We start from the raw sequence: 12,562 nt of genomic DNA, 5'->3' as shown, positions 1-12,562 counted from the left end.
CTTGACCTCGTCATCTGCCTGCCTTGGCCTCCCAAAAGTGCTGGGATTACAGGTGTGAGCCACCGTGCTCAGCCATGGTTCTTAACCCCTATAATTTGTTGTGTTTTGTTTTTTTTTTTTTAAGTATTTTTTTAATTGAGACTGGGTCTTGCTATGTTGTCCAGGCTGGTCACAAACTCCTGAGCTCAAGCAATCCTCCTGCCTCAGTCTCTGAAAGTGCTGGGATTACAAAACCACTGTGCCTTGCCTTAAGTGGTTTTTTTTTTTTTTTAACTTTCACTATATGTTGATGTTTAGCTTAAAAAAAAAGAAAGCTGGCTGGGCGTGGTGGCTCACGCCTGTAATCCCAGCACTTTGGGAGGCCGAGGCGGGCAGATCATGAGGTCAGGAGATTGAGACCATCCTGGCTAACACGGTGAAACCCCGTCTCTACTGAAAAATATAAACTATTAGCCGGGTGTGGTGGCGGGCACCTGTAGTCCCAGCTACTCCTTCTCAAAAAAAAAAAAAAAAGCTTTGTTGAGGTGTAATTCACATGCCATAAAATTCACGCATTTATGTAAGTTTACAGTTCAGTAAGCCACCGTCCTATTCTTTATTTTTAATTTCTTTTCATGCCCCCACTGGACAGATTTTCTTCTTTCAACAATTGATAATCTTTAAGTAATTTTTCCCTTTCTCATTTATATTATTCTGAGCCTTAACTGCAAATTGACGCCATTTGGATATGGAAGGTGAGGAGCTTTACATTATAGCCAGCTTCTGTGACCTCATCATGGTTAATTTGAAAATAGCTCCTGGAACCTTAGAATGGGAGCTACTGATCCCATCTGGCTCCCTTCTCCATTAAATAGATAAGGAAGTTGAGGACTGGCGTGGCGCCAAGATCCACCCAAAGCCACTCACTGTGTTGATAGTGACTTTGGGCCTTCTGGCTTGAGACTTCTTGCCTCTGGGGCTCTTCTGCCTGAAGACCCATTCTGAGTGCTGGAAGTGCCCAGTGAGTTGTCAGGGTGCATTGGGTAAATCACATTCGCTTCCTAAACACAGGTGCTGTGAGTGCTCTGGCCAAGTTTGGAGCCCAGAATGAAGAGATGTTACCCAGTATCTTGGTGTTGCTGAAGAGGTGAGTCTAGGCCCAGGGGCCCTCATGGGAACAATATTCCCTTAGACTCAAGCAGCTTTCCTTTGTCTTTATTTTTTTTAACTGAGAAGGGAGAGAAAAGTTACAGCTACTGATTGTAGAAAAAAAAGAGAAAGCATAGAAAAGCATGAAAAACAATGCTGTACAAATCGCACCAACCAGATGTGACAATTGGTAACTTAAATTATTTTGCCCACTTAAAAAAAATAGCTCTATTGAGGCTGGGTGCAGTAGCTCAGTAATCCCAGCACTTTGGGAGGCCGAGGCAGGTGGATCACGAGGTCAGATTGAGACCATCCTGGCTAACATGGTGAAATCCCGTCTCTACTAAAAATACAAAAAATTAGCCGGGCGTGGTGGCGAGCGCCTGTAGTCCCAGGTACTTGGGAGGCTGAGGCAGGAGAATGGTGTGAACCCGGGAGACGGAGCTCGCAGTGAGCCGAGATCGCACCACTGCACTCCAGCCTGGGTGACAGAGCGAGACTCCATCTCAAAAAAAAAAAAAATCTATTGAGATATAATTCACATACCATACAATTTACCCATTTAAGATGTGTAGTTTGATGGGTTTTAGCATATTCACAGAGTTATGGAGCCATCACCACAACCTGGGTTTAAAACATTTCATCATCCCAAAAAGGAACTCAATGTTCATGAATGTGGCCTCTCCTCACTCCCTCCACCCTCAGCCTGGGGCCACCACTAGTCTACTTGTTATCCCTATGGACTTGCCTCTAATGAAGCCCTGCAGGATCCCTCCTGCCATCCCTGCTGGGCCCCAGTCAGGACCACCTTGTGTCCCGGCTGCAGGTGTGTGATGGATGATGACAATGAAGTAAGGGACCGAGCCACCTTCTACTTAAATGTCCTGGAGCAGAAGCAGAAGGCCCTCAATGCAGGCTATATCCTAAATGGTGAGTCATTCCCTAGCTACCTTGGACTCAGCACCTTACTGGAGCTGTGGTTCTTCTCATCACTCCCTGGGCAGGGGAAATCCGAGGCCAGATGCTCGTGGCTGGACTTGCCTGGTAACCACATGGCATCACGGTGACCTCAGGAGGTCCTGGGTCATTCAGGTCACACCAGTGTGGGTGGAAATTGTCCAGTGAATTCAAACTCTCATCATTAATAAAAACTTTATTTTTACGGTACTTTACCCTTTACAAGTCACTTTGTATGTATGTTTATTCCTCACACCTACCATGTAAGGGAGGATGTATCTGAGAATGAAGAGGCTTAGAGAATAAAGTGATTTTCTCAGGGTCGTACCACTTAGGACTTGTAACTTCGGGACCCAGGGCCTCCATGGTGGTCCCTGGTGCGCATTTTGCTCTGTCTGCCAGACATGGTGACCTCTCTTCGCCTCTAGGTCTGACTGTGTCCATCCCTGGTCTGGAGAGGGCTCTGCAGCAGTACACTCTAGAACCATCAGAAAAACCTTTTGACCTCAAGTCTGTACCCCTGGCCACAGCGCCCATGGCAGAGCAGAGAACAGGTAACACCTATACTCCTCCCAGAGGCCATCAAGGCCAGGCCTCTGTCAGAGGGTCTGCATTGGCTGCAAAGCCACTAAACCTAACTGGGACGGGTGGGAGTTATGCTGGGAGGAGGAAATGATCCTTTCCGCCTCTGGCTCCCAAAAATAGAGACACACATACACACAGATGTGTGCTCTCTCACATGTCCTGTGCTTTCCACTCTCAGGAGGGTTAGTATTCATAATCTCTGAGTAACAGCGCTGGGGTCACCACCACACTGCCCCATGACTGCAGCCGTTGGTCATCATGTGTATAATTTGCTCCTGCAGAAAGCACCCCCATCACAGCAGTCAAACAGCCTGAGAAAGTGGCAGCTACCAGGCAGGAGATCTTCCAGGGTGAGTCACAGTGGTTGGGGGGTGCTTGGGACCTGGGTTCAGTTTCCTCAGGGGGATCAAGAGTAAGAACTGTCATTTATTGGTCTCTCCTGAGTGCTGGGCCCTTGAGATGCTTTAGACCTAGTATCACATTTGACCCTCAGATGGTGGTTGTTAGTTTCCTTCAATATCTGAGGAATTGAAAGTTCAGAGAGAGAAAGTGGTAGGAGCGGCTGGAATTAAGATCCAGATCAAACTGGCTCAGTGCCAAGAACTTTCCTAGATCTTGACATTTATTGCCTCATTTGTCTTTACAACAACACTGTGATCAAGATAATTGTATCAGTTTTATTGAAGAAGAGTCTGAAACCCTATCAACAGAATCCCCCAGGTAGTAAGTATCAGGCCAAAACTCTGACTCCCAAGAAAATAAATAGCAATAGAAAAGCACTTTGGTGGTTGATGGTCATGGTGGCCCAAAAGTTGCTCCTAATATCTAGCCTAGATTGTTCTGGGATTTTTATTGCCTGCGTGTTCATTAGATTCAGTCTTCAGGCTGCAGAGGGCTGAAGCAGTCGCATAGGCCGACTTTTTGTGGAGGAAAAAAGCAAAATAATAACAATAAGGCCCACCTTTCTCTATGTCTGAAACGTGAATTGAGTACCTTCTAAGTACAGGGAAAAATATCAGATCCCTGGCCTCAAAGCACAATTCCTGTTCTAATGGAGTTCAATTAATTGGGAAGACAAGTTGAGAATCTTAGAGCAGTGGTCTTCAAATATCAGTATATATTGGAATAATCTGAGGAAACATATTAGAAATGCAAATTCCTTGATCCTGAAACCAGAGATTCTGATGTAGTAGATTTGGGATGGAATCTGAGTTTTTAGCAAGCTCTACCGCCAACCCCTAGTAATTCTGATACAGGTGATCCATGGTCATAGTGCGAGGAATCCTGCCATAGAATAGGTGCAAGAGTGGTAGCTGTAGCCATTATAGGTGGACACCATGTGCACACATCTACCAGATGCCTCATTCACTTGGGTTATTCCCTTTAGTCTGCAAGGAATGCCAGGACCAGCCAGGGTGGGGTCCCATGGGCCTGTGCTTAAATCCAGTGCTTGAACCTGGCCATAGGGTGTAGGCATAGGTCTTAACCAGACACAGACCATTCTAAGTTGGGTTTTCTGCAACGCTCTCATTCTGAAATATCTCTTTATTGGCCATTTGTCTTAACTGACAAATATATAGGACCAGTTTGTTACTTTGTCTGATTTTGTAGCTATAGTAGTATCGATCTTATTTTCCTAATTGATCTTATTTTCCTAATTGTCACCTTCTTTTAAGAATCCTTGCTGAGCTAGGGGGTGGAAATCCTTGCTAAGCTTCTAAAACCGGGGGAATCTCCAATTAGGTCTAGGATTTTGTGGTCTCATATCAGTGTTTTGCTTCTGAGGTCTTTCATGGTACAGAGATGGGGAGAGTATTTGTTGGGGGTTGTATCACATGAGCAAAGTCAGGGAGATGAGAAAATGCATGGATATATTCAGGAAATAATGAGTAGCCAGTTGGGTAAACATATTTATCCATCTAAGGTAGGTGGAACACCTTGAGAATGGTCATGGGAATTTATTAGAAACCATCACAAGTTGGTCTGGGGATTTAGAAGCTGAGTGAATGTGGCCTGTGGATTTCAGAGCAGTTGGCGGCGGTGCCAGAGTTCCGGGGACTTGGGCCCCTCTTCAAGTCCTCGCCTGAGCCCGTGGCCCTCACTGAGTCAGAGACGGAGTATGTCATCCGCTGCACCAAACACACCTTCACCAACCACATGGTTTTTCAGGTGAGCAAGGTGGGCTGAGGCCCTGCTGGGGCATGCGCCCAGGGAGTTGTCCCAGGTCTGGCAGGTCCTGTAGGGACATGGGTCCCCACACTGTGTTGGTTGGGAGCCCAACTTGATGACAGAATCTGTCCCCAACATGCCTGTCTCACATATCTCTTGACCCAGGGCCTCCATGGCTCCTGATTATCAGCATGGAGACAGGGAGCCTGGGGCAGGGGGACTGGGATGGGAATCACCTTGGTCAACAGGAAAGAGGTGGGACCTCCTGGCTCTTCCTCTGCAGCATGGCTCAGACCTAGAGCAATGTTTAAGCTCCCCTCTCTTCCCTGTTCAGTTTGACTGCACAAACACACTCAATGACCAGACCTTGGAGAATGTCACAGTGCAGATGGAGCCCACTGAGGCCTATGAGGTGCTCTGTTATGTGCCTGCCCGGAGCCTGCCCTACAACCAGCCTGGGACCTGCTACACACTGGTGGCACTGCCCAAAGAAGACCCCACAGCTGGTGAGACCCTCTCCAGATACCACCCTATCCTTATGGGAGCTCATGGGATCAGGAGGTGGGCGACTGGGCACCAGTTGTTTGCCTTTTATTAGAGCTTCAGCTCCTTGATTTCAGTCCCAAGAAGAATAGCTGAGTCCCAAATGCTCTTCTTTAAAAAAATTTTTTTAAAGAGACAGGATCTCACTAGAACTCATGACTTGACTTTCCTGTCCTACAAGGTGGCGCCCTCTGTCCAGCTTTGTAGGATTGTATGGCTTGTTGCTGCTACTAATAACATAGCAGGGGCCTAGAAAGCAGGCTGTGACCCCTGCCTGCTTGTTCCCTGCAGGAGGAGCCCGTCCCCTGCAGTCTGGGGACTTCCTAACTACCCAGTCTCTCTTCCCCACAGTGGCCTGCACATTCAGCTGCATGATGAAGTTCACCGTCAAGGACTGTGATCCCACCACTGGGGAGACCGATGACGAAGGCTATGAGGATGAGTATGTGGTAAGAGCCTGGTGTCAGGAAGCTCAGTTTTGTGCTGAGGCTGCAAAGCAACTCCCTTCAGAAACTGACAGACAGACTGGAGCTGTTTTTGACTTTTTAGCTCTTTAAAATTTTATTTTATTATTTTATTTTTTGAGATGAAGTTTCTCTCTTGTTACCCAGGCTGGAGTGCAATGGCACGATCTCGGCTCACTGCAACCTCTGCCTCCCGAGTCCAAGGGATTCTTTTTTTTTGAGACGGAGTCTCGCTCTGTCGCCCAAGCTGGAGTGCAGTGGCCTGATCTCAGCTCACTGCAAGCTCCGCCTCCCGGGTTCACGCCATTCTCCTGCCTCAGCCTCCCGAGTAGCTGGGACCACAGGCGCCCGCCAGCTCGCCCGGCTAGTTTTTTGTATTTTTTAGTAGTGACGGGGTTTCACTGTGTTAGCCAGGATGGTCTCGGTCTCCTGACCTTGTGATCCACCCGTCTCGGCCTCCCAAAGTGCTGGGATTACAGGCTTGAGCCACCGCGCCCGGCCCCAAGTGATTCTTTTGCCTCAGCCTCCCGAGTAGCTGGTATTACAGGCGCCCGCTACCATGCCTGCCTAATTTTTTGTATTTTTAGTAGAGACAGGGTTTCACCATGTTGGCTAGGCTGGTTGCGAACTCCTCGCCTCAGGTGATACACCTACCTTGGCCTCCCAAAGTGTTGGGATTACAGGCGTGAGCCACTACGCCTGGCCTAAAATAACTTTTTAAACTTATGGAAATACATGTTCATGTGTAAAAAGAAAACTTGGGAAATACAAAAACAAAATACAAAACAAAAGTATGAACAACAGGAAAACATTACTCATAATCTTCAGAGTTACTTTTGGGGGGCAGTGGTATAATTGGAATCATTCTTATAATGTAGACCTTGCTATTTTAAAACCATAGTGTATTTTCCAGTGTCATTACAAATACTTCATAAACACAATTTTTTTAGTGGATTTAAAATACTGTTATATACTATGTCAAAACTTGATTGACCTTTCACTCCTTGAATGTTGGGCATTTGGGTTTCCATATTTTCACTATTTATAATGCTGCACTAAATATCCCTTTAGATATAAATTTTTATCTGCATTTTAGATTATTTCTTTAGGATAGATTCCTAGAAGGAGAATAATTGGGTCAAAGGGTAAGCATGATTTTAAGACATTTTGATTCCTTTTGTCAAATGCTTTCTGGATACATTTGACCTGTTTGCCGTGCTGGGCAGTCCTTTCATGCACTGGAATAGCCCTTCTAAATTCTCCTATCTTAGCTCGATGGAACTAAGTACAGGATCCTTCTGGGGTCTGACCTTGGGGCAGTGGCTCAGGGCCATCTGAGTGCAGACCATTACGCTCAGCCTGTGGATGGGGATTGTTAGAACTCCTCCTGACTAGAGGGACAGTCATGGTGGAATACAGCTGACATTCACCATTGTGTCATCCTAGAGTCACAGTTGAGGATGGATGGACCTTCCTTAAGCTGGAAATGACCCTGAGGCAGGAACTGCTTTAAGACCAAGTGAGCTCCTTGAGAGAGCTGGGTCTGTTTGAGCCCACCCAGAGATGATAGAAAAAAAAAAAAAAAAAGAGCTGGGTCGAAGTTGTATTTATATACACTGTAAACATCCACAGGAGTAGGGCCTCAGTGAAAATCTGATGGGAGAACGAATGGGGAACCTTCATGTGGACTCAGTGGGAGTATTATGTGTCAAGTTCAGAGAAGACACAGCTGAAATGGAGACAGAGATTCAGGATCTGTCAAATCCAGAGGACACAGCTGGGGTAGGAGGTTTCTGCTGAACTAGAAACAGCTGCTGCTCCTGAAGAGCTCATCATCCCCTAGAAATGACAGGCATAGGAAGCAGACCTCTGAGAATGCTATGTAATTCCCTGTATGCCAGATCCTGGAAGCACTGACACTAGGCAGTCTTAAAAGATATGTGATCTCACAGCAGGCAGCTCTAGGATGAGTTAGTAGATTGGTACTTGGGATTAGGGCATTTTCTGTTGAAGGGATACCACTTGCCTGTGGGCACCTCAAGGATAGGTACCTGGTCAAGTTGTTCTGTGTCCCCAGAGTCTAGCACAGTCCTCAGTGCCGAGCAAGCACCTGCAGAAAGAGTTGGCAGGAAGGGATGTGTGGATGAGTTCAGAGCAGAGTGTGTGGATGGGTGCTTGATTTCTATCTCCATCTCTCCAGCTGGAAGATTTGGAAGTTACTGTAGCTGATCACATTCAAAAGGTCATGAAACTGAACTTCGAAGCAGCCTGGGATGAGGTAGGGGATGAATTTGAGAAGGAGGAAACATTCACCTTGTCTACCATCAAGACACTTGAAGGTAAAATCCTGGGAATGACCTCTGGCCTACTTGCCGTTCAAGATCTTTGGGTACTGTTGAAGTGCTTATACCTTTTCTCTCCAAGGATCCAGGGCCATGTCTGGGGCACATATGTCAAATGCCATTTCATTAAAAGCCCTTCAGAACATGGGGGAGTGGTGGTGGCACAAAGGGCAGACAAGATGGCTTAACAATATTGGGATTTCTCACTATAGAGGCTGTGGGTAATATTGTGAAGTTCTTGGGAATGCACCCTTGTGAGAGGTCAGACAAAGTGCCGGATAACAAGAATACCCACACGCTGCTTCTGGCTGGTAAGTGGCATTTCCAGGTGGGAAGGGCCTGGATAGCTTACAGCCTGGATGTCCACTGGATCCTGGGCTAAGGACTTAACTGTAAATACGGGGAGTCAAAATTCACAGCATTTAAAATTCGCAAACTATAAAATAATCTGCAGCGAAATGTTTCCACCTTACCTTGGCTGCCAGCCATTGAGATTCCCTTCCAAGAAACGACCAGTGTTACTATTACAAACAATGCCTGTATAACCTTGCAGTTATTTTATTGCTATAAAGGAACACATTTCCTTTTTTTAACTCAAATGTTTATGTACAAATGGTATATTGTCCTGCAATTTGCTTTTCACTTTACGATGCATCTTAAGAGATCTTTCCTGCCAATATGTAGAGCTTCCTCATTCTTTTTCTTTTAATTGTGGTAAAATATACATAAAATTCACCATTTCAGCCATTTTCAAGTGTGTGGTTCAGCGGCATTAAGTACATTCACACTATTGTAAAACTATGACCACTATCCATCTCCAGAACTTTTTTCATCCCAAACTGAATCCTTTTTTTTTTTTTTTTTTTTTTTTTTTATAGCTGCTTAGTATTCCATTGTGTGGATGCACCACATATTCTGTGGAACAGCCGCTACTGATGAACATTTAGTTTGATTTCAATCTGTTGCTATTACAGATGTTACAGTAAATAATCGTGTACACACACACACAATTTACTTTGCATGTGTACACTGAGAATATCTGTAGGATAAATTTTCCAAGGCATCACCAGGTCAAAGTGATTTGTGTTTCTCATCTTAATAACTCCAAGTTGCCTTTCATAGAATTGTATACCTTTTTTCCTACACTGTGGACAACACAATATGTTACCACACTTTATGATCTTTGCCAGTCTGTGTGGACAATGATATCTTAGTGTAGTTTTTGTATTTTCATTGAAGTTAAGTATCTTCTCAAATGTTGAGGCATTTGTATTTCCTTTTCTGATCACTGTCTTCATATCCTTTGTCTTATTTTCTACAGGGTTGGCTGAGTGTACCTGCACTCATTCTCCTTCCCAGATTACTTACTAGCAAACTCCAGAAATAGCATTTTATATGTAAATTCTTCTGTATCTTTATGTTTCTCTAAGAGATAATGACCCCTGCCCTTTTTTAAAGGACAATACAATTATCATACCTAAAACAGTTAACAAAAGGAAATGGGATGATTTTTTTTGGCTAAGTGTTTATAAACAGGGTTGAAAGGAGGCTCTGCTTCAGTACCCTGTCTACAGCTGACAGTTTGTAGCCACATTGAAACAACCCAGTCCCCTGGGTCTTGCAGACACCTGCCCTGTGGTTTTCTCGTGGTGGGGCTGTCCCCTTCATTTGTGCTGTCAGATTCAGCCAACATGCAAGAGCCTATGTGACGTCAGATACGAGCCTTTTATGTCCATCAATTCATTTGAACTTAGCAGAAGCCTGAATATGGTATTATCATCCCCGCCATTTTGTAGTTGAGGATACTGAAGCCCAGAGAGACAGTGACTTTGTTTTTTTTTTTTTTTTAGACGGAGTCTAGCTGTGTCACCCAGGTTGGAGTGCAGTGGCACAATCTCTGCTCACTGCAACCTCCGCCTCCCAGGTTCAAGTGATTCTCCTGCCTCAGCCTCCCAAGTAGCTGGGATTTCAGGCACCCACCACCATGCCCAGCTAATTTTTGTATTTTTAGTAGAGATGGGGTTTCACTGTGTTGGCCAGGCTGGTCTCAAACTCCTGACCTCATGATCCACCCACCTCGGCCCCCCAAAGTGCTGGAATTACAAGTGTGAGCCACCATGCCCAGCCGAGAGTCAGTGACTTTCACAGTGAAATCCCTCACTCAGGGATTTCAGCCCAGCTCTCCTGCCCATTTCACTACACCACAGCTGTCTTGATGGGCTGCTGCAAATGCCATCCTTAGCCTGCCCTGTACAATCCCTTCTGCTGTATATGCCTGTACTTCTGTCTTCCCTTCTAGGTGTGTTCCGGGGTGGTCATGACATCCTGGTGCGTTCCCGGCTGCTGCTTTTGGACACAGTGACAATGCAGGTGACAGCCAGAAGTTTGGAGGAGCTGCCAGTAGACATCATCTTGGCATCTGTGGGATAAGGGGCCAGCCTGCATAGGACCTTATGCCCTTCCCCCCCAACACTACCTGGAAGTTGTGCCTTCCTCATGAAACTGGCGGAAACCCCTTCCCAAGCTTCTGTATTCAAAAACAATTAGGAATCATTGCAGATTTTTTTTTTATTCTGCCCCTACCCCCCACCCGGGACTACTTGGGGGTGCCTTTTTTTTTTTTTTTTTTTTAATAGGGAATGATTTTAGCTTGTCCTAAATCTTGCTATCCTCCCTTCCAGGAAAGGGACATTGTAAATGAATAAAACATTCTCGACTCCTCTTGAATTTATCCCCCAAGAAACCATCTTATCCCTCTAATAAATCAGCATGTATTTATTGAATGATTGCTACACCTTCCCCTTCAAGGCCTCCCCCAAGAGGCAGAACACGTGCCCTGTCTCCCTTGTACCCACAGCCCTGTGGCTGTTTTAATCCTGTGAGGCAGGACCCTCTCCCCGTCATCGCTGTCCCAGCACCAAGCCCAGGGGTGGGAGCGGTACAGGTTGGTTGAGTGAATCAGCTAACAGGCACTGAGTTCCCACTCCCTCCCACTCGTGCTTCTTCGCAACGCATCCTCCTCTGGTAGTCGATAAACGGAGGCTCCAAAGGGCTTGGGTCCTGTGGCCGTTCCAGCATCAGGTCCTATGTGGAGTGTGCCCTGGGGTTTCTGCTACCTGTTCAGCGAATCAGCATAGGCGAAGAACAGCCCTCTAGAGTATTCTCTGTTGGTTGCAGATAAAGAAATCTCCGGTTTAGGTCCCAAGGGGAGCAGGCTTTTAAACTCAAGCCAGGTTATTTTACCAACTTTGAGAACAAAGTACACCCGTAAGGACTGTTTTAAAAATTTGGGCCTCACCCTTAGAGATTCAGCTGGCGGGCTGGGGTGCGGGGACAGAAAAGGCTCATTCTAGTGTACACCATCGTTTGAGGGCTAAGTGCGCGATTCCTGAAAGTTCTCCAGACTTCCATTTATTCAGTGTTCCTCCATTTTTGCCTCGCACTGTGAGACGGCTGGCACGACTGTGAAGTAAGGAGTGGAGTTTCCTGGTTTCCCGCCTTCGATGACCCTGTGCCCTAGACTCAGGGCGGCGGGAACCTTCCCCGCCGGCGGCCCTGAGACGCGCTGGGGGCGGGGAGGAAGGTTAACCCCGCCAGGGAACGGCCAATATGGAAGAAAGTGGAGTCCCGAGAAGCTTGGGATGGATGCATTCCCCAAGGCAGTCACTGTCTCCTGGGGAAACGAGAAAAGATTCATCCCAAACCGGAAGGGAGAAGACGCCGCCTCCGGTGCCCGAGGGCGCGGAGAGAACCAAGGGCCCCCCCAGGAGGCGGGGCCTAGCGCCGGGAGCGCGGGCTGAGGCGGGGCTGACGTGCGGGGCGGTGAGGCGGGCGGCCAGAAGGGAGCTGAGAAGCGGTGAGGAGAGCCAAAGGAGGTGACGCGAGCTGAGGGAGGTGAAGCGTGCTGCCGGGGCGAGGTGAGGGGAGGGAAGGCGACGCGGGCGGCCGGGGTGTGGGGAGGGGAGAGGAGGGGTAAGGACGCGACGCGGGTTGACAGAGGGGAGCGGAGGCCCGAGCGGACGCGAGGCGACGCGGAGAGGGCGGCCTGGGCCGAAGTGAGGCAACTCGGGGCGGTGGAGTCTGAGGGCCGGAGCGGAGGGGAGGGGCGAGGGATTGCGGCCGGTGGCTGGGGGCCACCTGCTCCCCGAGAACCGGCCCCCGCTCCGGGGAGCAGTGTCCGGAGCGGGATCCGCGGCCCAGTTTCGCGGGTCGGGCCCGGGGACGCTGCGGGCGGGAGGCGGGGATTCTGCACCCCGGCCCCGGGCCGTCCAGTGGCCGCCCTCGAGGTAAGCGAGTGCTGGCAGGCGTGGGGCGCTGACCCCAGCGGGGACTCGGGGGAAGGACCGGGAGTTGGGGGCACCGAGTCACCCGGAG

At 47.9% G+C, this 12,562-nt stretch overlaps 2 protein-coding genes and 1 long non-coding RNA gene across 3 annotated transcripts in view; 2 read left to right on the top strand and 1 right to left on the bottom strand.

The window, feature by feature from the left end:
* The window catches only part of LOC105477775 (COPI coat complex subunit gamma 1), a 28,209-nt gene extending 17,290 nt beyond the window's left edge, over window positions 1-10,919 (top strand). The window contains exons 15-24 of the mRNA XM_011734549.2: window positions 1,051-1,126; window positions 1,955-2,058; window positions 2,514-2,639; window positions 2,952-3,020; window positions 4,697-4,839; window positions 5,174-5,345; window positions 5,734-5,831; window positions 8,047-8,185; window positions 8,401-8,499; window positions 10,488-10,919. Coding sequence (XP_011732851.2) covers window positions 1,051-1,126; window positions 1,955-2,058; window positions 2,514-2,639; window positions 2,952-3,020; window positions 4,697-4,839; window positions 5,174-5,345; window positions 5,734-5,831; window positions 8,047-8,185; window positions 8,401-8,499; window positions 10,488-10,618 — 1,157 coding nt within the window. The 3' untranslated portion in view covers window positions 10,619-10,919. The remainder of the gene's footprint in view (window positions 1-1,050; window positions 1,127-1,954; window positions 2,059-2,513; window positions 2,640-2,951; window positions 3,021-4,696; window positions 4,840-5,173; window positions 5,346-5,733; window positions 5,832-8,046; window positions 8,186-8,400; window positions 8,500-10,487) is intronic.
* Window positions 10,920-10,948: 29 nt separating this feature from the next.
* On the bottom strand, window positions 10,949-11,918 carry LOC105477776 (uncharacterized). The gene is made up of 2 exons (XR_984938.3): window positions 11,487-11,918; window positions 10,949-11,352 (listed from the first exon to the last, which is right to left on the bottom strand). It is a non-coding gene; the product is annotated as an uncharacterized lncRNA (long non-coding RNA).
* Window positions 11,919-11,955: 37 nt separating this feature from the next.
* The window catches only part of LOC105477777 (5-hydroxymethylcytosine binding, ES cell specific), a 29,485-nt gene continuing 28,878 nt past the window's right edge, over window positions 11,956-12,562 (top strand). Inside the window, exon 1 of the mRNA XM_011734550.3 lies at window positions 11,956-12,105. The gene's annotated coding sequence lies outside the window, so the exon portion shown is untranslated. The remainder of the gene's footprint in view (window positions 12,106-12,562) is intronic.

The sequence above is a fragment of the Macaca nemestrina genome, chromosome 2 (assembly GCF_043159975.1).
Source record: "Macaca nemestrina isolate mMacNem1 chromosome 2, mMacNem.hap1, whole genome shotgun sequence".
NCBI lineage: Eukaryota > Metazoa > Chordata > Mammalia > Primates > Cercopithecidae > Macaca > Macaca nemestrina.
This window is presented reverse-complemented; position numbering and strand designations above follow the sequence as displayed.